Source organism: Chelonia mydas, chromosome 4, assembly GCF_015237465.2.
Source record: "Chelonia mydas isolate rCheMyd1 chromosome 4, rCheMyd1.pri.v2, whole genome shotgun sequence".
Lineage (NCBI taxonomy): Eukaryota > Metazoa > Chordata > Testudines > Cheloniidae > Chelonia > Chelonia mydas.
This window is the reverse complement of record NC_057852.1, coordinates 123,488,931-123,511,265: the sequence shown is the minus strand read 5'-3', so window position 1 is coordinate 123,511,265 and position 22,335 is coordinate 123,488,931. Positions and strand designations below refer to the sequence as shown.

The following is a 22,335-nucleotide window of genomic DNA, read 5'->3' as shown; positions in this document are numbered from 1 at the left end:
CTCAGCCTGTGCAGTAACTGTGGTTCTTTGATATGGGTGCTCCACTACCTGCCCTCCTTCCCTTCTGCTTTGCACTGTTCTCTGTGGGACATTGGATGGAGAAGGAACTGAGGGCAGTTCTGCTCAGTCCTGTGTAGCTTCAGTGTGCGATATGAGGATGTATATGCTGCATGTGCAGGCCCAACAGACACTGCTATTGGAAAACCTATCAAGGGTTCAAGAGGCACATGTGCATCTGAAGTGGCGCACCCATGGGAGGGACATTTTGAAGAACCACGGTTACTGCACGGGATGACTAACCTCTGCTTCCCCATTATAGTTACCTATAGATGGTAATCAAGTCACCCTTTAACCTTCTCTTTGTTAAGCGAAATAGATTAAACTCTGACATAACAAACAACGTAACTCATAACAAGGCATGTCTTCTAATCCTGTAATCATCGTTTTTCTTCGAGTGCTGTCCCTGTGGGTGCTCCACTCTAGGTGTCTGTGCGTCCCAGCACCATTGATCGGAGATCGAAGCAGTGCTTGGTTGGGACGCAGGTGCTCAGTTGGTATCTCCTGTCTGATTGGAATCTTCCTGAGCGCATGCGTCCCGCACCCCCCTCAGTTCCTTCTCAACCGTCCCCGGCTGAAGACGGGACTTGGGGCAGTGCTACTTCTCTTCCCTGGTCTCTGTAGGAAAAAAGTAACAAAAAATATAGAAATAGTTACATCCCAGTTGTTTCCCTTCCTTTAGTGTAGTTACATAGTCAGTTACTTAGCTTAAAAAAAAAAATTTTCACTTCAGACTTGTCTCCTGCTGAGACACTCTCCCCTGCCATTTCTAGTTCGCAATGCCAGGGGCTTCAGGATTCAAAAAGTGTGTTTCCTGTCAGGACTCCATGCCACGGTCCGATGGGCACTCACATTGTGGGAATGTGGGTTTCCCCGGTGCACTTCACACAATGTGCCTCCATTGTACGAGCCTCAAGTCAAGGGCTTAGCGTGACAGGGACCTGCGGCTTAAAATGCTTCTGTTGGAAAAATCCCTGCAGCCGCTTTCGGAGACGGGGAAAGTTAAACCCGCTCCTACGTGCTCCCCAGCCAGATCCGAGCCAGTGGGGAACGTTGCTTCACCCTCTTTGGAGCAACGGCAAGAAAGGACTCTGACAAGGGTAAAGGGTCTCTGTGCTGACAGTGCCACAGGCAGGCGCCTCAGCTCTTTCTAAAGTCTCAGCTGCGGCTTCCGCAGAGGCAGGAACCCGACCTCCCGTACCGGGAAGGTTTCTGCTGCGCTGAGCGCCTCAGCGCTAAAAATAGCCTTGGTGCCGGCTGTGCACTCTGCCCCGGTGCCGACAAGGACGTCCTCACCGACCCCCTCTGCGCTAAAAATACCCGCGGTGCCAGGAAGAATGTCATCACTGAGCCTGCCTCCTACTTCAGCACCAGCAGCGGACCTCCTGCCGGGCACCTCCAACAGAGCCGTGGCACCGCTGACACTTTCACTTTCACTTACTAATGTGCTAGAGCACAGTCCAGGCTCAGCACAGCCCAGGGAGCAGGAGCAAGAGCAACGGTTCCTCACTCAGTGTGACTTCTCAGTGCCACCTGAGCCTAACTCTCCACTCCTGGATATGCAGGGCTCACTCTTCAAAAAGTCACTCTCACCACCTGAACTGGCTACCTTCACTGACAGCGAACCCGATATATAGCAGCAGGCGGAGTTCTCCCCATCTGCCTCTCCTCCTCCACAGGAAGCTCTTCCACCTCAGGCTATGGTCCACAGCCACCAGACTCAGTTTCCCTACTTTGCCCCCCCATGGACGGCACCTGGGTTCTCCTACCCTATGCCTTGGCCACATCCTCTTACCACTCCCTATAAATGAAGCACTCTTGCAACCAGCTGACACTCTCTGGCAAACTCCAGCTTCTTTATTACCTACCTACAGAAAGGCCAAATGTAATTACTATGTTCCTGCTAGGAATGCTGACTTCCTGTTTTCTCACCCACAACCGAACTCTCTCGTCATGGATGCAGTCGCACAAAGGGCAAAACAGCCACAATATCGGCCCACCCCGCAAGACAAGGACCTAAAACGCCTTGACATCTTGGGTCGCAAGGTTTACACATCCTCCACTCTACAATTCAGAATTGCAAACTACTCTGTACTCCTCGCGAGCTACGACTTTGATAACGACAATAAACTTTTTGAATTTGCCTCCTACATTTCAGAAGATAGGAGAGCGGACTTTAAATCAACTCTGAGAGAGGGCCAGTTGATTTCCAGAACGGCCCTACAAGCCTCTGTAGACACGGTGGACGCAGCTGCCCGTACTATTGCAACTGCTGTGGTTATGATCTTCATGGCTTTCTGCATCTGGCATCCCTAAAGATCTGCAGACCAAAGTAGAGGACCTCCCCTTTGATAAAGACAAACTGTTTTCCCAAAAAACTGATGAACTACTTCACACCATGAAAGATTCTAGTGCAACACTGCACACCCTGGGTATTCACCCATCTCTTCCCAGGAGACAACGATACAAACCTTACCAAAGACTGTGCACACAACAATATTATCGGCCTCAACCCAAACCATATGACTTAAATAGGAATCGCTGTAGACCCTCTAAGTGCAGACAAAATCAAGCTCAAGCAACCACCTCCCACCCATCCGGGAATAAACAACAATTTTGAAACGTTGGTCAAGGGTCTGCGTGACCACCCCTTGATTCCACAGCCTACTTGCCCATTTGGCCACCGCCACCAGTTTCCAATGCCTGGCAGCGTATTACACAGGATCTCTGGGTCCTCGAAATAGTTCAGTCCGGTTACTCTATCCTATCCTCCTATCCTTCCCCCTTTCCCGTCCCTCTTCAGGGACCCCTCTCATGAGCACCTACTTCACGTAGAAGTGGCTCACCTTCTCCAGCTAGGCGCAGTGGAACCTGTGCCGACGCAACATCGAGGGAAAGGGTTCTACTCCCATTACTTACTGACCCAGAAAAAGACCGGGGGATGGAGGCCTATGCTAGATCGCTGCCAACTGAACAAATTTGTGAGGATACAAAAATTCAAGATGGTCACACTGGGCACAGTAATTCCTGCACTGGATCAAGGGAACTGGTTCACAGCCCTCGACCTACAGGATGCTTATTTTCATATATTAATTCATCCAGCTCACAGACACTTCCTACGATTCACAATCGGTCATGACCATTTTCAATACAGAGTTCTTCCTTTTGGCCTCTCCACAGCGCCGAGAGTCTTTTCCAAAACTCTAGCCGTGGTCGTGGCTCACCTCTACAAACATGGGATCACGCTTTTCCCCTACCTGGACGATTGCCTCATCAAGGGCAACTCCTATGGCAAGACACTTCAAGCTACCCGTTTCGCCATATCCCTTTTTCACAGCCTAGGCCTCCAAATACACATCCAAAAATCCACCCTGACACCTACACAACAGATCAAATTCATCGGAGCTCGTCTCGACTCAATCCAGAGCAGAGCCTTGCTCCCATATCACAGATTCCTTGCTATCACGCAGCTCATACACAAGCTCTCTATTCGTCCCAGGACACAGGCAAGAATCTGTCTACAGCTCCTTGGTCACATGGCAGCCACCACCTTCGTGGTCCAATATGCTAGGCTGCACATGAGATGTCTTCAGGGCTGGCTCAATTCCAATTTCAAACCCAACAGACACACCTTAGGGACGCTGCAGACTCCTCCTCCCAATGTTCTACCTTCCCTACATTGGTGGACAAGACCAGAAAACCTCTGCACGGGGGTTTCCTTCCATGCTCACCATGGGCGCTTCCCTAATCAGTTGGGGAGCGCATCTAGGGGGGCACAAGGCAGGTGGTCCGCATCAGAGACGCACCTACACATAACTCTCTTAGAGCTCAGAGCAGTGAGGCGAGCATGCCTTCACTTTCTTCCCCTCATAAAGAACAAATCTGTTCGGGTCTTAACAGACAACATAGCACATATGTACTACATCAACAGACGGGGGGAGACCGGTCACATTCCCTTTGCATGGAAGCCATTCGACTATGGAATTGGTGCATACAACATCAAATACAAATCATCGCTTCCTACCTACCAGGCTGCCAGAACACTACTGCCAATGCACTCAGCAGACACTTCTCAACAGAACACAAATGGGAACTTCATCCCGCAATACTTAAACAGCTCTTCTCCCTCTGGGGCACCCCATCAATATGCCTGGGTTGTGGCAAGGAGAATTGAAAATGTCGGCTGTTTTGCTCCAGAGCGGGACTCGGGACTGCATCCCTAGGAGATGCGTTCCTCATCCCATGGAACAACTCTCTCCTCTATGCCTTCCCAGCAATCCCTCTGATACACAGTGTTCTTCGGAAGATTGTAGCCGACAAGGCCTGGGTCATCCTTACAGCCCCAGCTTGGCCAAGACAGACGTGGTATCTTTACCTACTCTGCATGTCCTCCCGTCATCCACGGGCTCTCCCCAACAGGCCAGATCTCCTTTCCCAGGCCAACGGACGGGTTCTTCACCCACAGCTCCAAAAGCTCCATCTGACAGCCTGTTTCCTTCATGGTTCCAAACCCATGAACTAGCCTCTTCCGACCAAGTCCGATACGTCCTCCTGCACAATAGAAAAGACTCCACTCATAAAACTTATCTGCAGAAGTGGAAGCGTTTCGCCCTCTGGTGCTCACATAATCACTTAATGCCCAATACGGTGATCCTCCCTAACATTCTAGACTACCCCCTGAAACTAAAACAGGACGGATTTTCGCTCAGCTCCATCAAAGTACACCTGGTGGCACTTACCACCTTCCATGACCTGTTAGAAGATTATTCACTCTTTACCCATCCCACCATAAAACAATTTCTCACTGGCCTGCAAAATCTCTACCCTGAAATTTACTCAGCCGCAGCTACGTGGAATCTTAACCTCGTTCTTCATGCTCTCATGAAACCTCCATTCGAGCCTTTGGCTACCTCCTCTCTTCTCCATATGTCCATGAAGGTAGCTTTCTTAGTTGCAATAACATCAGCAAGGAGAGTAGGTGAAATAAGTGCCCTGATGGCCCATCCTCCCTACACAATCTTCTCCAAAGACAGTCACTCTAAGACCACATCCTAAATTTCTCCCTAAGGTGGTATCCACTTTCCACCTTAACCAACCGATATACTTGCCTACTTTTTATGCCAAACCTCACAAGACTCCACACGAGACATCTCTGCATACTCTCGATGTCAGGCGAGCAATCGCCTTTTACTTAGATAGGACTAAGCCATTTTGTAAATCTCCACGGCTTTGTCTCCATCACCAAAAGATGGAAAGGTACGGCTATCTCTAAACAACATCTGTCCAAGTGGATCTCTGACTGCATCAGATCCTCTTACCGTATTCAAAATATTCAGCTGCCCGAAGGCATTAGTACTCATTGCACTCAAGCTATGTCGACTTCTGTTGCCTTCCTATATAACGTACCCATTTCTGACAGCTGTAAAGCGGCTACAGGGTCATCTGAACACACATTTGCCAACACTATGCTATCACGCAAGATACCACGGCAGACACCATAGTTGGCCGTACAATACACTCTACAGTACTCACTGTCGCATCTCCAAAGTCCCACCGACTATAGTGGGTACTGCTACACATTCATCTAGAGTGGAGCACTCACAGGGACAGCACTCGAAGAAGAAGGGGAAGTTACTCACCTTGCAGTAACTGAAGTTCTTCAAGATGTGTGTCCCTGTGGGTCTTCCACTCCCAACCCTCCTCCCCTCTACTTTGGAGTACTAGTATAATCGCTCCACGGTAGAGAAGGAACTGAGGGGGGTGCGGGACACAGGCGCTCAGGAAGTTTCCAATGAGACGGGAGATACCAACTGAGCGCCTGCGTCCCAACCAGGCACTGCTACCAAAAATCTCCGATCAACGGTGCCAGGACGCACTGACACCCAGAGTGGAGCACCCACAGGGACACACATCTCGAAGAACTTCAGTTATTTCAAGGTGAGTAACTTGCCCTTGTGGCTCTTCTCTGAGCCCTTTCCAATTGATTAACATCCTTCTTGAATTTTGGGCGCCAAATTGGACACAGTATTCCAGCAGCAGTCGCACCAGTGCCAAATACAGGGGTAAAATAACTTCTCTATTCCTACTCAAGTTTTCCCTGATTACGCATCCCAGGCTCACAGTAGCTCTTCGGGGCACAGCATCACACTGGAAGCTCATGTTCAGTTGGCTATACAGCACTGTCCCTAAATCTTTGTGTCACTGCTTCCCACGATAGTCCCCCCATTTTATAAATATAGTCTATATTTTTTGTTCCTAGATGCATACATTTCCATTTAACTGTATTAAAACAGATTTTGTTTGCTTGTGCCTAGTTTTATCAAGCAATCCAGATTGCTCTGTATCAGTGACCTGTCCTCTTCATTATTTACCACTTCCTAATTTTTGTGTTATCTGCAAACTTTATCGGTTTCTTCCAGGTAAGTGATCAAAATGTGAAAAAGCATATGGTTAAAACCAATCCTTTCGGGACCCCACTGGACATGCATGCACTTGATGATGATTCCCGGTTTACAATTATATTTTGAGATCTATTAGTTAGCCAAGTTATAATTCATTTAATGTGTGCCATGTTAATTTTATATCGTTCTAGTTTTTTAATCAAAATGTGTAGTACCAAGTGAGATGACTTACAGAACACGATTATCTTCTCAACCACACCTGTAACTTTATTTTAAAAAATCAAGTTAATTTGATAGGATCTATTATCCATAAACCTATGTTGATTATCTATATTACACTCCTTTAATTATTTTATTAGTAGAGTCCTGTATCAGGCATTCCAGCATCAATCTTGTCCAGCATCAATATCAGGCTCACAGGCCTATAATTATCCAGGTCATCCCATTAACCCTTTTGAAAAATTGACCCAACATTAGCTTTCTTCCAGTCTTCTAGATCTTCCCCAGTGCTCCAAGACTTATGAAAATCGGCATTAATGATCCAGCGAGCTACTCAGCCAGCTCCTTTAAAACCCTTGAATGCAAGTTATCTGGACCAGCTTATTAAAAATGTCCAACTTTAGTAGTTTCTGTTTAACATCCTCCAGAAATAACAGTGGAATCAAGAGTATTCTCATCACCATATGATGAGGCTATATTATGTTTTTCCCCAAATACAAACCAGAAATATTTTTGTCTTTTCTGCATTACTATTGATCATTCTACCATTTCCGTCTAGTAATGGATCAATACCATTCTTCTTGTTCCTAATATATTTTAAAAAACAAAACAAAAACACCTTGTTGTCCTTAACTTTCGCCATTAATTTCTCCTTGTATCCCTTTGCTTCCTTGTCACTTTCTGCAATTCCTAACTTCAGAATTATATTGATTACTATCAACTTCCCCTTTCTTCCATGTCTTATATATTATTTTTTATAGCTGCCTTTGCTTCCTCTCTAAAACAGGTTCATTTTTTGTAACCAGCAGAACCTAGTGGGATTGTGGCTTTTTGTGCAACTAATAAGGTATTCTTACGTGATTCCCAATTATCACTCAAGTTTTTTATTAAATTCTTCTTTCCAGCTGAATTAGCTCATAATTGTTTTCTGCTTTGTGAAATTGGCCCTCAATTATTGTGCCCAGGGATTGGACAGTAGTTGGAGTAAACTGCAAGGTCAAGTGATGGCTGCTTGAATATTGGGCCACCTATTGTGTTTTTCAAGGAGTTTGATAGGTGGGCTTCTCTGAAAGGGAAGCATTAACTATTTCCATTGGTAGTGGGCATAGTTATTCTATGCTGGTTTTTACTAGAAGGGAGGGGCATGGATCTCATTCACAAACTGTGGCTCTAAAACTTTCCTGGGCTGCTTGAGTTTTGGTATATGTAGGGAGGCCAAACTCCGTAAGGGTGATTTGGTCGATGATACTCTCTGATCTGGGGTGGAATTCTTGTTACTGATTATCACCATACATGTTCAGTTGATCTCATAATGAAATATGCTGACAGCTCTCAAGAGCAGCCCATGCTTGGGTCTGATGTCTGGGCTATGCAGTTTGGGTTGATGAGAGCTTGTTCAGAACAGAGAATAGCTGTGCTGGACATAGCTCTGCTGGGTCGATTGTGGAGGAATTTCATACTTGTTTTGTACCCTTTATTGCAGTGGTGCATTCCTGTAGGAGTGATTTGTGCTGCTGGCAAATGGATTCAGAATGTGCTTTGTGCTGCTGGCACTCTTTCTGCTTCTGCACTTGATTTTGTGAACTTTAATTATCTCATTAGGGGTTGTGGGCTGGTATCAGTAGTAATGGATATCATGTGATTGGACTGCTGTGCTAACTCATTGACGCTTTGGCCTTGTATTTGTGTGGCTTGTTCTTTTAGGTTAAGTTGAAAACCTGGAGAGTCCCTGGGAGTGGACAGGCTTGGGTTGTTCACTGTGCTAATGGGTAGGAAGGAAGGCTTTGATCTTTGCCTTGATGAGGTGGTGGTGAGACAAGGAAAGTGAAACGTTGGCAACGTCTCCCATATCCACTCCTGAGCTGAAGATAGGTTTAAACCTATGTCTAGTTGCATTGTAGGTGCAGAAACTTCCAGGACAGTCCCATGGTTTTCATGTAAGCCATTAGATCAAGTACTGTTGTATAACTTGCATTCCATGTATGGAGATTGAAATAACAGGACAAGGAATTGGGGAGATTCCAGTACTATTGGGCAGTCATTCTGAATTCTTCCAGGAAGTTGAGAAGGTTTCTATATGGACCTCTGTACACCACTAAGCACCCTAAGTGTGTCTTGTCCTTCTCCTCATAGATCATATAGGTGCACTCAAATATTTTTGTCTTGGATGGGATAAATATTTTTGTCTTGGGTGGGATGTTTTCTGCAACTGAGATGGTTGGGAAACAGGACTGCTACTATTCTCTCTCTCTCCCCCACCCCCACTAGTGTCTGTCTTTGTCCTGGGTTGTATAGAGCAGGGGTTCTCAACCTTTTGTTTGTTTGTTTGTTTGTTTTGAGGGGCCCCTCACATGATAAAAAAAACTCCAGGGCCAGTCTCCGGGCTTCAGCTGCCGGGGCGGGGGATTTGGGGCTCCTAGCTTCAGCCACAGGGCGGGGTGCCCTCAGGGCTCTGGACTTCAGCCACTGAGCAAGGAGGAGGGCTTGGGGCATTAACCCTGTGGAGTTGGGAGCTCAGGGGCTTCTGTCTCTCGGGGCTCCCAGCTTTAGCCCCACAGGTTGGGGGACTCAGAGCTTTAGCCCCATGAGTGGCACCGCGGCTCGGAGCTTTCAGCCCTGCGAGAGCACTGGGGCTCGGGGCTCTAGGTTTCAGCTGCAGGGCCCCATGGGGCCCTGAAACCAGCTTGCGGCCCCTTTGGGGCTGCGAAACACTGGTATATGCTGTGCGGTTGGGTATGTTAGGATAGGGTTAGAAGTGACATTGAACCAAATCTTAGTGACGTAAGCAAGGCTGGGTGCTTTATTGAAAATAAGATAATGAATGGTGCTGGTTTTATTGGTGGCTGATCTTGTGTTCATCAGCAGAAAATTTGGGTTGTTGTTTCTTTCTCCATTTAGTGATTTTACTGTTGGAGAATGTGGTTTTAGGGGCCTAGCCTTCGGGTTTCTCCTAGTGTGTGTGGTGCTTTTGAGGGATGCCTCCTCAGACCAGTGATAGCTGGGATTTGGGAGGATGAATAGTACTCAGTCTAGAACATCTGAAGGTGGTTATGATTCAGTTCTCCAGATCTGTAGATCAGAAGACTTGCATGATTTTAAACCACATATTTGATATCACTTTAGTATCCCATTTAATATTTTTAAGCTTTTAAATTTAGTATCCGCTTTTCCATTTTTGTTAAACAGACTTCTCTATGCTACCTTACTTTCCAAGAGTATACGATCAAATCAGGGCCACTATGCTTAAAACTCAAATGGTTTTGTATCCTAAGGATACCTACCACACTTGGGCTTCTTCATACTTGATTAGATTAAACAAAGTATAAAAAGAAAATACAGAATGTAATCTAAAATATGTAAAGTGGTCTGGGAAAATGTTAACTAAATTATTGCCAGCACGTATAATAATTAATCTATCTGCCAAACTACTTCTAAATACTTCTAATTTAGTGGAATCTATGAAGGCCATCACTTGTTTATTCCAGTAGTGTTCACCTAATTTTTTATTGTGGTATTTATTTAAGTTTTGCGAACTATGAAATTACAAGGATTTTTTTCAATGATGTGGTTCGTCCGTACTCAGTATTCTGAATGTTAAAAGGGGTCCAAGTTATTTTTTTAGAATTATTTAGTGTACTTTATAATTCATGCTGCTGAAATCTGTGTTGCTAAAACCTTATTTTTAGGGATAAATGGGATATGTAGGGAATCTTCCAATCTGTACTGTAGTAGTTCTTTATGAATATAGTAGAAATTTTAAGTGGGTTTCTATGTATTAAACCACTATATTAGAATAATACAAGTGTGTACAGCACTCTTTTAATGTTTATCTCTTTAATGTGTGCCCCATTTTTGCATAAACAGGTGGTTGCTGAACATCCGGATGCTTCACGTGAGGAGATTGAAGAACTGCTTGAATCGCAGTGGAACATGCTTAGTGAAAAACAGAAAGCTCGCTATAACACAAAGTTTGCCATAGTGACCTCTCCCAAATCTGAAGAAGACTCTGGTAAACGTAAAACTGTGCTAGTGTACTCTAACTAAATTTGATATACATAGTGATGTTAAACTAAGCACATATTTGAGACCTGTAGGGAAAACAGCTATCATTGTTTTCTGGTTTTAATTCTTGGTGTTTGTGCCAATAGGAAAAGAATGCCAATGGTTACAATAAAAGCAATCCATGAAGTCTACATTCCTTGCTCATTGTTCTACAAAGTTGTTATATGTAAACATTCTACTGTTTAGAGATTGGTGGTTTCTCCTTCTTCTTCTGCCCATAAGCAGTTGCCATTATCTTCACTGCCCACTAAATGTGGGTGGTGGGAATGGGAAAATCAGGCATTTTTGTTAATGTAAACGTATGGGTTAGTTCTTAAGAATAGTTTAAGAAGTGGTTTATAAAATATAACCAGTACTGTCCTTTCTTTATACACACACACACACACACACACACACACACATTTTTAAAAAAGTGTTACCTCATAACATTCATTAGCTCAGGAAGCAAGTATTCCAAACTTTATTCTAAACCTTTCTTCCATTTTGGCATTTTATTGTGGTGTACTGCAAAGCTTTTAGGACAGCATAAGAAATTGCAAGATAACTTTTTTGCTGTTAGCTAAGATTCATGGTCTTGATAAACAACAGTTTATTTAGAATTTTGATATGATAATTTGAGTTCTTTGGAGTAGCTTCCTTGAGAAGGAAGAATGGAGGGTGTGTGGCATTTTCTTGACCCTTCTCAGTCCAGTTATAAATGTCTGGTATACATAGTGTTTTACAGCACTATAGGAAGGCCTGTTGTGGAAGTATTTGAAGCTACCAGGTGCTGCTTTGGGCAGTGACAAGAATGAGAGGGAGTGTGTGAAAGATCGTCAGATTTGGAAAAAGAAAAATGTATAAAAATGGCAGTCAGTTTTGTTATCTTTGTGTGTGAAATAACATTTTGTGGAAAATTGACGAAGTTTTTAACAATTTTAAGTGTCAAATATTTGGATATCCTTTTTTAAAAAAAACAAAACAACAACAACATTCTGTATCTCTCAAGGTTCATCATTGAAGAATATTGGAGAGGCCAAACGTAAAGTGTTTCAAGACTCACCTAAAAGGAGATCAAGATCCAGAAGTAATTGAAATTTGTGTTATGTGCAATTAGTTCATCATTATAAGTAGCTATTGAGTGTACCTTTTATGTAATCACCCACGTATCATAACCTCTTTATTTCTTCTCAGATGTTGTCGTCTTTAACTTTAGAGTTTTAATGGATCCCAAATTAAATATCTAAACACTGTAGTACTGAATTTTGTTCAACTTCCTCAGTGTCATATTGCAAGAAATGTAATTGGAATTGTACCTGTACCAGGTGTTGCTAGTACATATCTTCGTGTACGTTTTCGGTTCTCTATAAATGAAAACATGTCAGTTCAATCGTTCCCCCATCCAGACCTTACCAGAAAACGTATTGGGTTTTTTGTTTTGTTTTGTTTTTTAATGCTGGCTTTTTGTAAATAGCAGGTTCTCCTGGAGCCATTTTAATTTAAGTTTGCAGATTCAGAGCTGCGTTGAATTTAAGATAATAAAAAAGTCCTAAATCAATTGGATATAGAAAAAAACCCAATTTGACAACTATTCTTATTTTTAAGGTTGCTGCCTTTATTTGAAATATTTATCAGAAATCAGTTCCCATTGAAACAGCACACTTCTAGCTGTAGAACAAATTTAAAATGGTACTTTTGTGAAAGATTTTTAGATAATAAATTTATGGTCTGGGACTCTGTAATTTCTCCATGTTGAACATGCAATGTGGCCTCTCAACTGGAGGGTCAATGTTAAGAGTAAATGTAGTAGGTCCCATCATGCACCATAAATGAACCAGACCTCTTTCTAAGCCATTATCATACCAACTGTACCTCAAAAAGGTAGATAACTAAACTTAGTAAGTGGCTATGTAGACCAGTAACTGACCTTTTGTGTTTGAGCTTTACATTAAAATTAATCAAATGAATTATGATGTAAAGAATTCATGTACAATAAGTTAAGTAATCTTATTAAATCTTCTTTAAGGTTTTGGTTCACAAAACAGAAGTATAATGGAGTTTTTAAGGCCTTCTATACACTTGTATGTTTAAAGATAGGAATTGCCATGCAAGAAAAGGCCAATGGTCCATATGATGGGTGATATCCTGTCTCTGACAGAGGCCCCTTAATAGGTGTCTTCAGTCTCCAGTACCTGTATCTATATCCTTGGGAAAACTTAATAAAAGAATGAGGAAGACATTAAAAACTTTTGTTCAGTGGTAAAGCACAGTTATAGCTTTATAGAACAGCTCTATTTTATTTGATAGGACACAAATGTGGAAAATTACATATTCAGATTTTAGACTAGTGCTTATGCAGATGGATCTGTCTTACTAAATAAGTTGATTATTTAGCAATTAGGAGTTTGGATACATTTTAGAACTAGCATTCAGTAATAAAAACTGGACCCTTAGGCATCAAGGGGTTAATCAAATTTGTTAACATTTTTAATCTTTTTTTTAAAATAACTTAAAAGAAATATAATATAGATCAGTTTAAGATAATTTCGAAGTGAGCTTTAGATTTTTTTCATGTAAGTTTCCCCCATCCCCCACCCCAAGGTAACTTACATGGAAATAAAAGAAACCAAAAAAAGAGGACAAAGGAACCTTCAGAAGATTTTGAAGTTCAGGAAGCACCTAGGAAAAGACTCAGGATGGATAAACAGAATAATCGGAAGGTAATTATATCATTGGTTTGTTTAAGTCAATTATAGCAGCACCAATCACTCTGCTATAGTTAAGTTTGTCAGCATTTCCATTTTCAGGATTTAATATTTACTGGTTTTTAACTGCATCAAATGAAGCAACTGTAAAAATGTCTGTTTGGATGCACTTGTTAAAAAGATTTTGTTAATTTAGTGTTGAGGAGGAGACATCTGAAAAGAGGTCCTTGCTAGTTATTTGAACCTAGCTGAAAAAATATACTAATAGAATTCAATTCCCAAGGGCAAGGGCTCAGCCCACTGGTTTTCTTGCTTTACAATTTCATCCCTTTACTGTGTGTCAAAATGTAGAGATGTATATGTGAATGTTACCACCATTTGTCTGAATCAAAGACTGTGTCCTTAAAAATAAATAAAGTACAAATAAACACTTCTAAGAATCAAATTTAAACCTGTAAAGCAGTTTAGGCTGGCATTGTGTCCTGAACTCCAATCTGTTATATATACACTTCAATTTCTAAATTTAACAACTTGTTGTTCAGATAGCAGGCCTTTAACTCGCTCCTCTTCAGTCTCTAGCTTGTTTGTCAGAATTAGATCATTCTCCTTCTTCTTTGAGTAGTGTCCATATGGGTGCTCCACTGTAGGGACACAGACACACCTACAGTGGAGCACCCACTGGGGGACGCATCTCGAAGAACCATCTTTACGACACAAGGTGAATAACTTCTTTTATAGACTTGCCTAGATCACTAGGGATTCTGTTTATAACAGTGAACCCATAGTTTGCAAACATTTAGGCGTGTGCTTAACTTTTTGCATGTGGGTAGACCCAGCAAACTCTGTAGGACTAATCTTATGAAAACATAAGCACGTATGTAAGTGTTTTCCAGATCAGGCCTTAGTAATATAGTATATGAAGACTTATTGTAAAATAGTGTTGTGAATCCCCTGGGGGAAGGAGCATTGTGATCCAGTGTTTAGTAAGTAATTTGGGAGCCCTGAATACATACGTGAATGCTCTTGTTATGCCTTTAGCTCCAGAAGGTCTCAGGCATAGCAGAATGGTTGCTTTCTTATTACTTTGTATGAATTGCCTTTTACCCGTTTCCTCCTCTTAGAAACCTAGAGTAGTTCCAGCTGTCCACTTTATCACCATAAACAATTTAAAGATCACTTAGCTGTCATCCACCTATGGAGTGGTGAAGAGCATTGAAGCTGCACTTCCCGTTCTTTAGTTTCAACTCAGTGGCAGATTTTTAATATCCTCTGTCCTGGGGAGTAAGAAGCTTTGGGATTGATCATGAACCTTTGCTCCTTGTGAAGGAGCAGTGTGTTGCTATTGCTATTCTGTGCCCTTAATTATTCTTTATGAAATTAAATGTTATAGAACGAAATGATTAGGTAATAATACATATTCATAGAGTCTGTCTGAAAAATTTGTAACTTATGGCGCATATAGAAATCACATCGGCACAATGGGAGCTGCATTAAAGGAGCATAAATATGTAACACAAGCAAGGACACTTTCAGTGAAGAGTGAATCAGACCATGGATCCTCAATCATCTTGTTAAAAAATACATCAAGATATTTATGAACCTGATGGAACTATAGCTTCTAGTTGTCTCAGTGATAGGAAGTTTATGTAAACACAGACTGACTTATTCAGCAAAGAATATGGCTTATGGATAGGCAAAACTGCTGTTGGTTTCCATTAAGGTGGGTTTTTTGATCCAGCAGGGCCACTTCTTCCTCTGTAGTCTGGTGTCGAGGTATTCTACAAAAGTTTACCAGCTCAATAATGGATTGACTGAGGAAAATCAATAAATACTTAAGCTTCCTTTAGAAAATCAAAATATATTTGCAGTTGGGTCCTTCCATAATGCCCGTCTTGTTGATCAGATCTGCATCAATTTAAGGTTAAGCAACGTTGGCTACTATTTGCATGATTTACTACCTCAGTGGATCCATAGCTCATAGTTAAGATATTCATGGCAATCCCTGTTGCTTAAGTAATTAAGGGAGGTGCCCTATTTTTGACCAGGTGCAATGTCCACAGTCAAACAGCTGAATGTAAGTTCCCAAATTTCTCAAAATACTTCTTGGCCTAAAATATTTGACAAGTTTCAGTCTGACACAAATTTATGCAATATCAATATTCCATTGAAAATAGTATTTTATAATGGAAATGCTGGCACAACCTTTAACAATAACAGTGCAAAAAAATGACACTGCTACAAGTAGTGACGTTGACGACAAGTATCCGAGACTTAAAATTCAGTGTAGGGTTGATCCTCAAACTTATGTATTTCTGCTGCAGTTACGTTAGTAATGTAAAGGTTTTAGCTTGACCAGTTTGGACAAAAGAATATTAAAGCTGACTGAAATGCTTTGTCTTCATATAGCATTTTCCTTTTCATGCAGGGGTTCATATTTCAGTTTCAGATGGATAGGTTAGACATTGAATATCAAGTTGGGGTTTTTTGTTTTTGTTTGACAGTTTTATAGCCTCTGCAGTTGGTGGTTTATAAAAAATAAACATGCCTAAAATGGAAAGTTACCATAGCTGAATTACATTACAATATAGATCAGGATGTTTGCAAAGACATTGTCTTTCTAATAACAGAAATCCAAAAGTAATTGCCACCTTTATCCAATCACTCATAAATTAGGAGTTTTTTTCTTTTTTCTTTTTTATTTTTATTTTGTGACAGAGGGAGACAAGCAATGACAAAACAGCAAAAACAAAGGTCACAGAAACCTTCTCTTCACAAAAGAACCAGTCAGGTAATGTGGTCAGAATAAGTTTTAATTAACTTTTTCAGTTAAATCATTTAAACTAAACAGGTTGTCTGAGACAGCCATCTAAACTTTGCTGAAGCCATATTGAGTTATATTCATTAAACCCCATTTTGAGGGGTTGCACTCTTTTCTGCACTGCCAGCATTTTGCAGTACTATATTTGATTGAAATTGTGTATTGCTGATTTTAAAGCAGCAATTCTGAAGTTCACCATTTGATGGCACCAAATTAAAACTATTGCCCATTGATATTGTAAAGTAGCAATATAAACCTTGCTGTTCAAATGCATGATTAATTATACATTTATCCAATAAAATAAGTGTATATAGTAAATAGTGACCATCAAACTTAAATTCATGTGTGATTCAAGAACTTCTTTATAACAATTGGTTGATGGGAGGCAATGTGGAGAGTTGAGAGGGTGTTGTAAAACAATCTTGTGTGCTAAATGGTTCATTGATCAGATTTGTTAATCATGCACATGTTTAAGGTAACTTTTTTATAAGAACACAAGAACACATGTATTTAATTCTTACATTCAGTTTCAAAAGTGTTAATACACTGCAAAAAGATCTAAACTAATATACGTGGTATTGTTGCTATTTTTAGTGTAAGCATCCAGTTCCTTTAAAAATAACTTTTTTTAAAAGGGGATGTTAACAAAGTGAATCTGATTTTGCTGAGATCATATAGGCCTTCTAAGTAGTGTTTGAGCAAATTAGTGTTACATCTCTTTTTAAAAAGTCATAAATTACAGAGTATTGTAATTTAAAAATATTTAGCAAGCTCTTTGGGAAATTTTTAACAATATTTTTAGTACATATTTGTTTAATTGGAGATCTCTTGAGTCTTCAAAACAAAACGCATCATTATTTCAAAAACTTAATTGTGCACTGCTTACTCAGTACTACATAGGCGCCCAGAAGACATACCTACACAATTCCTTACCTTATCTGAAGGAATATTTTAAATGGCTTCAGGGAGATAACGTTTTAAAGTTCCAAACTTCACTTTGTAAACCAAAATTATTTTACAGCAACGAAAAATCTGTCTGATGCATGTAAACCACTGAAGAAGCGAAATCGGGCTTCAGCAGCAGAATCTTCAACTCTTGGTTTTAGCAAGAGTTCATCTCCTTCAGCTTCCTTAACTGAGAATGAGGTAAAAAAAAGTGGTGTTCACACACAGCCATATAGTTACAAAAAGTATCAGGTGTAAATCTTTTTTTAAAAACACAGAACAAAAAAAAAATGACATTAAATTCTCTAACCTTGCTCCTAGATGAGTTACAGTTCTGGCCTCTGTAAAACCTGTTAGTGTGTGTATTGCAAATTCATTTATTGTAACAAACGTCCACTTAGGGACTCGGATATTGTGTTTTTTTAAATGTATTTACCAAAAAAGTTTTTGAATTGTAACCCTCTCTTAGAAGCAAAGTAAAATGCCAGTGTGTTGTGTTTTTTCTTCCATGGATTTTATTTAAGTGTCAACTATGTTAATTACATTGTGTAACAAAACTGTCATGTTGCCATAGGTTTTATATTGAAGCAAGTTTCTTGATCCTCTGTATTTGGTCTACGCCAGTCTTGGACAGTTTTCTGAGCAGTGGCCTTTATTCTCTCAGTCTTTTTCGATCTGTTCAATTGGGTACTATTTCTGTGGTGCAAATAACTTAATCTCCAGCATACTTAAACAGGCAGTGAAGGATGTATCTTTTTGATATTTACTTATCATAGTCTTAGGTCTGCCTATTTGGTATTGTAACTCTCTCAATTGACAAAAAATAAATTAAGTGTATATTCATATACAATAAATGGAATCCATTCCAGCAGTCATCTGTACTGTTAAAACAAACAGCCAAAGAATGGTAGCATGAGAACAACCTATGCACGCTTTTCTAAAGGGGGTTCCAAACACTTAGCAGGAACAGACATAGGCAACCTCAGAAGTTCATATTTAAAAAGTCAAATGTTAAAAAAAAATCATGAAGGTTTTAGGTTAGTCAAAGTAGAGAATTAGTGTCTTGTTTGCAAGGCAATAGGACTTCAAGCTGCAGTTCCTTTCACTTCTCCCATTTCACTGTTTTGTTGAAAATCTAAGGTGCTCAGATACCATCATGAGTGCAATATAATATAATATAATATCTAGACTGTTTTCTGTAAATGGCTTATTTTTACAAATTGGAATGATTGCACATTAACTGCTGTGTATAGTTACTATGACTTCAAAAATGTCATCCCCCCCCCCCCCAAAAAAAACAATAACGACAAACAAACAACAACCAAAAAACACAAAAACCCTCAGGAAGGAATGCCTAGTTAATACTAGTTCTCATCTTTATCTGAATCAGCTGATTTCCTTCTTTTGGCTTAAGCTTTCCACTTTTTTGGGGCAACAGTTGAGCCTTTCTGCCTAATGCTGTATGTGTTTGTGGAATTTGACTTGTCAGCCAGATCCACGTAAGGAGGAAATTGTCAATCTGTTTGGTTTAAAATGTATATCTCTTGATGTTGTAATCTGGGAAGACATGTTCTCTGATTTCTAAATATCAATTAAAAAAATTCACTGTCCAGAGATCTTTTTTCAAAGGCTCAGTTGTTTTAGGACTTAAGAAAACCTAGGGTCAAATTCTGTTTCTACCTACAAATGATTGTGAGCCAAATTGTGCAAGCTCATGGGCTGAGTTGGAACCTCTCTGAAATCTCCGCTGCAAACTCTGCACTATGCATTGCAAATGAGATAAGAGGAAAGGAGGAAGAGCAATACACACTATTGCCAGAGCTGTGCTTACACAATACAGGTTTGCAAACAAGGAAGTGAATTATTTTAATGTTTTCTAAGAGAGGTTGGAAAGAAATTTGACAACTTAACATTACTTAAAATAAACTTTTCACAAACAATGGAGACTTCAGAATAATAGTCGGTCATGTGCTGTGTCCTTACCTGGTGTAAATCAGCACTGACTTTAACTTATACCAACTAAGGATTTAGCCTAGTGAGTTTTCTATGATGATAGCTATTATGCCAGTAAAAAAGGAAAACATGCTAGGCATTTGCTTTTGAATTTATTAGTGATTCTTCTGTGAAACAAAATAAGATGTAAATAAACTTCAGATCTTGTGGGTGGTTTAAAAAAAATGTGTAATGTTACTTTAGCGGTTGCATGTTTGGCAATGTAGACATGTGGCCTAAGGGTGTTAATCAACAGAAAAATCTCCTGGTTGGTAAAGGAAAGGGAGTGTTCAAAAATAAATATAAAACAAAAGATGAGGTGATTAAGCAAACTGATATTCGTTTTTATGTGAGAGTGGTGCAAAGCTAATTGATAGGATGCAATTCTTTTATATTAAATATATTTGATCTGCTTAAGCTATAAAAGTGACCACAAAAAATATAAAAGTGTTGAGTTAGACATTGTCTTTTAAGGTGGATGAGAAAAATAACACATACCCTGCTTATGTATGCACACACATTCACATTCACAGTGCAATGTGGAAAAAATTCTGGCCTTCTTGCTCTTTTCAGTAAATGACTGTAGATTGATTCCAGGATGGGACCAGATTCAAATACAACAAAATACTTTTCTGGGATTGTTGGAAGCTGCATTGAGCCCTCTTACATTTGTCTTCATTGCTACTAATTTTTATGAAGGAAGTATTTTAGTTTAAAACAAGGGAAAATAAACTAGTTATATTAAAAGGGACTTTTAAAAAAATTCTGTATAAAATTCACATGAATAATCAATTAAGTCCAAGATTTTCAAGTTAATAGTGACTTTGGGTACCTAACTTGAAATACCTTAAAGGGTTTTGATTTTTCAGAGAATAGATGCTTAGACTTTTGAAAGATCAGGCCCTTCAAGGTGTCTTAAGTTGAGCACCCAAAATCACTAGTCACTTTTGAAAATCTTAGGCTGCATCACCAGATGAAACTTAGTTTTTAATTCTTTTGTAGTTGTTAATGTAGATCAACACCTCAGAAATAAAACTACTGATGAATCTAATTTCAGAGAGAAGTAGTTAATTTTCTGTATATGCACTTTGCATCAGAAATGTTTGTCTTTATATCCCATATGAAATGTTATTTTTGAAGTGAAAGTCTTAACGAATTACCTATTGTGGAATGGAATTAGAATTTTGTTGTAACACTGCAAGGCTATAAAGAATGAGAAAAGTCTTGTATATTATATAGAACAAACTGGTATAACACCATGTAAGTTTCATGATCTTTATGAGAAGACATATAGTTATGTCATTGATCTCTTTTTAGAGGATAAAACAAGTGGTGTTTAGTTTTACTTTTTGGTTCTTTACATAAAAAATGGAGTAATGGGTAAATTTTTATGTATTGCATGTTGGTTCCCTTAGAGTGCAACTGTTTTGTTTTTGTTTTAAGCTCCAGGCCCCTAGGACTGGTAGATTATTGGCACACATCTTTCAATGTGTTTGCAATGAGGCATACCTTTTTCAACATTTCAGTCAAATTTGATGGATATAGATTGCATTCAGTAAAATGGGTAGACTTTTTTTAACATTTCAAAACAGATAAAGTATCATCTTCATGCAGTTTAAGGTATAGGTACATTCCCAAACGTTGACATGGAAAAAAGCGTAAGAAGTATGGGACTTAGCGTATTCTAAGTTCTTAGCCAGGCTGTCATTTCACACACATGGGAACAATGAATTGAGTTGGCCATCATACAGCATTTTAAAGAAACCCATGAAAGGGTTTTTCCCATGCAAGGAGTTTAACAGTATTATATTAATACTGCATAGTAAATTCTTTGTCCTCTTATGGAGAAAACTCTTAACTTAATTAACACCCAGTATCAAACAAGGTGGGTTTCTGTTCATAACTACAACATACAATGTTTAGAATGACATAATGTTCCAAAACATCGACTTCAAGTTGTACTGTTTTTGCATACAGTAAATAATTCTGTCACTATCAATTTGTGGCAGATTTGTTATATCATCTGTTTTTACTGGTGTTAGCAAATACGCACACAATGGAGAAATCTTAAGACAAGGTAAGATATTTGATTAAGAAGACAATCCCAATAAAACGTGTGCAACTTATAATTAAAACACCACTTCAATTCCATTTATCTACACAGCAGTCTAATTTTACTATAGTATACAGATAGAATCCTCAAAATACAATGATTAAAAACATATAAAGATACTATCTTAGGAGGAGAGATCCCAGAGGATAGGGAGAAATGAGTTCACAGGATTTTGAAGAAATTACTGTGCTAAAGAAAAGTAGTTCAAGCTGTTCTTGCAAGCCTGGAAAACTAAAATCTGTATTTCTAGCACTGTTTTTTCTAGCTATCCTAGATAATCCCCTCTGCAAAACAATATTTAAGAATAAACCAAAATGAAAAATCATTGGAGGCCCTCCACAACCTGTAAATCCAATGTCTACTGGAGTTTTTCTTGTCTTTGTCCTGTGCACATTAGCAAGAAATGTTTGCGGGTGGGGGGGATTAACTTTTTGATATTTTTTCCCTATTTCATGCCACCAATAAACATCTGAAATGGGAGATCATTGCAAGTAACAGAATTTTAGTCTTTTACTACTTAACATCACCCAAGGCCTGCAGTAACTGAAGAGACCTGCGTTGCCTGCCATACCTTACTGCTTTATTTGGATGCTTTCATGTTCACATGAGAAAGTTCTAAGCTTGAATGTTGTTCTTTGGCAACACGTTTTTTAAATAGAAAATTGAATTTCTCATGTATTATTCTCATCTTGTAAGCTCTTTGAACTTCCAAAAGTTGAGATTCTGTTTATAACATGTTCACATAATGTAGGTTTTTATTCCGCATCCATCACCATGGTGTCTTGAATACCTGTATGCAATCAATAATATTAAATAAAGTTCCATAGTTGTTGTTTATAATCCAGGAATATTCAGCAATGCATACCTTATCTGAAACTTCAAGCCACTGCTAATGATAAAAGGTGAAACATGTCCTAGAGTTTTTACTGTCATAGTACCGTGTACACTTATGGCACAATATATTTAGAGAATAACATATCCAGTTTAACAGTTCGGGCCAAAACATAAATCTTCAGTTCAGGATCTCCTATACTGAAATAAAAG

General features: G+C 39.7%; 1 protein-coding gene across 1 annotated transcript in view; it reads left to right on the top strand.

Annotated features, from left to right (window-relative positions):
* Positions 1-22,335, top strand: part of NSD2 (nuclear receptor binding SET domain protein 2) — a 144,986-nt gene that overhangs the window by 61,577 nt on the left and 61,074 nt on the right. Inside the window, 5 exon segments of the mRNA XM_043544808.1 lie at positions 10,542-10,686; positions 11,728-11,805; positions 13,320-13,438; positions 16,139-16,211; positions 17,263-17,387. Of these exon segments, the coding sequence (XP_043400743.1) occupies positions 10,542-10,686; positions 11,728-11,805; positions 13,320-13,438; positions 16,139-16,211; positions 17,263-17,387 (540 nt within the window).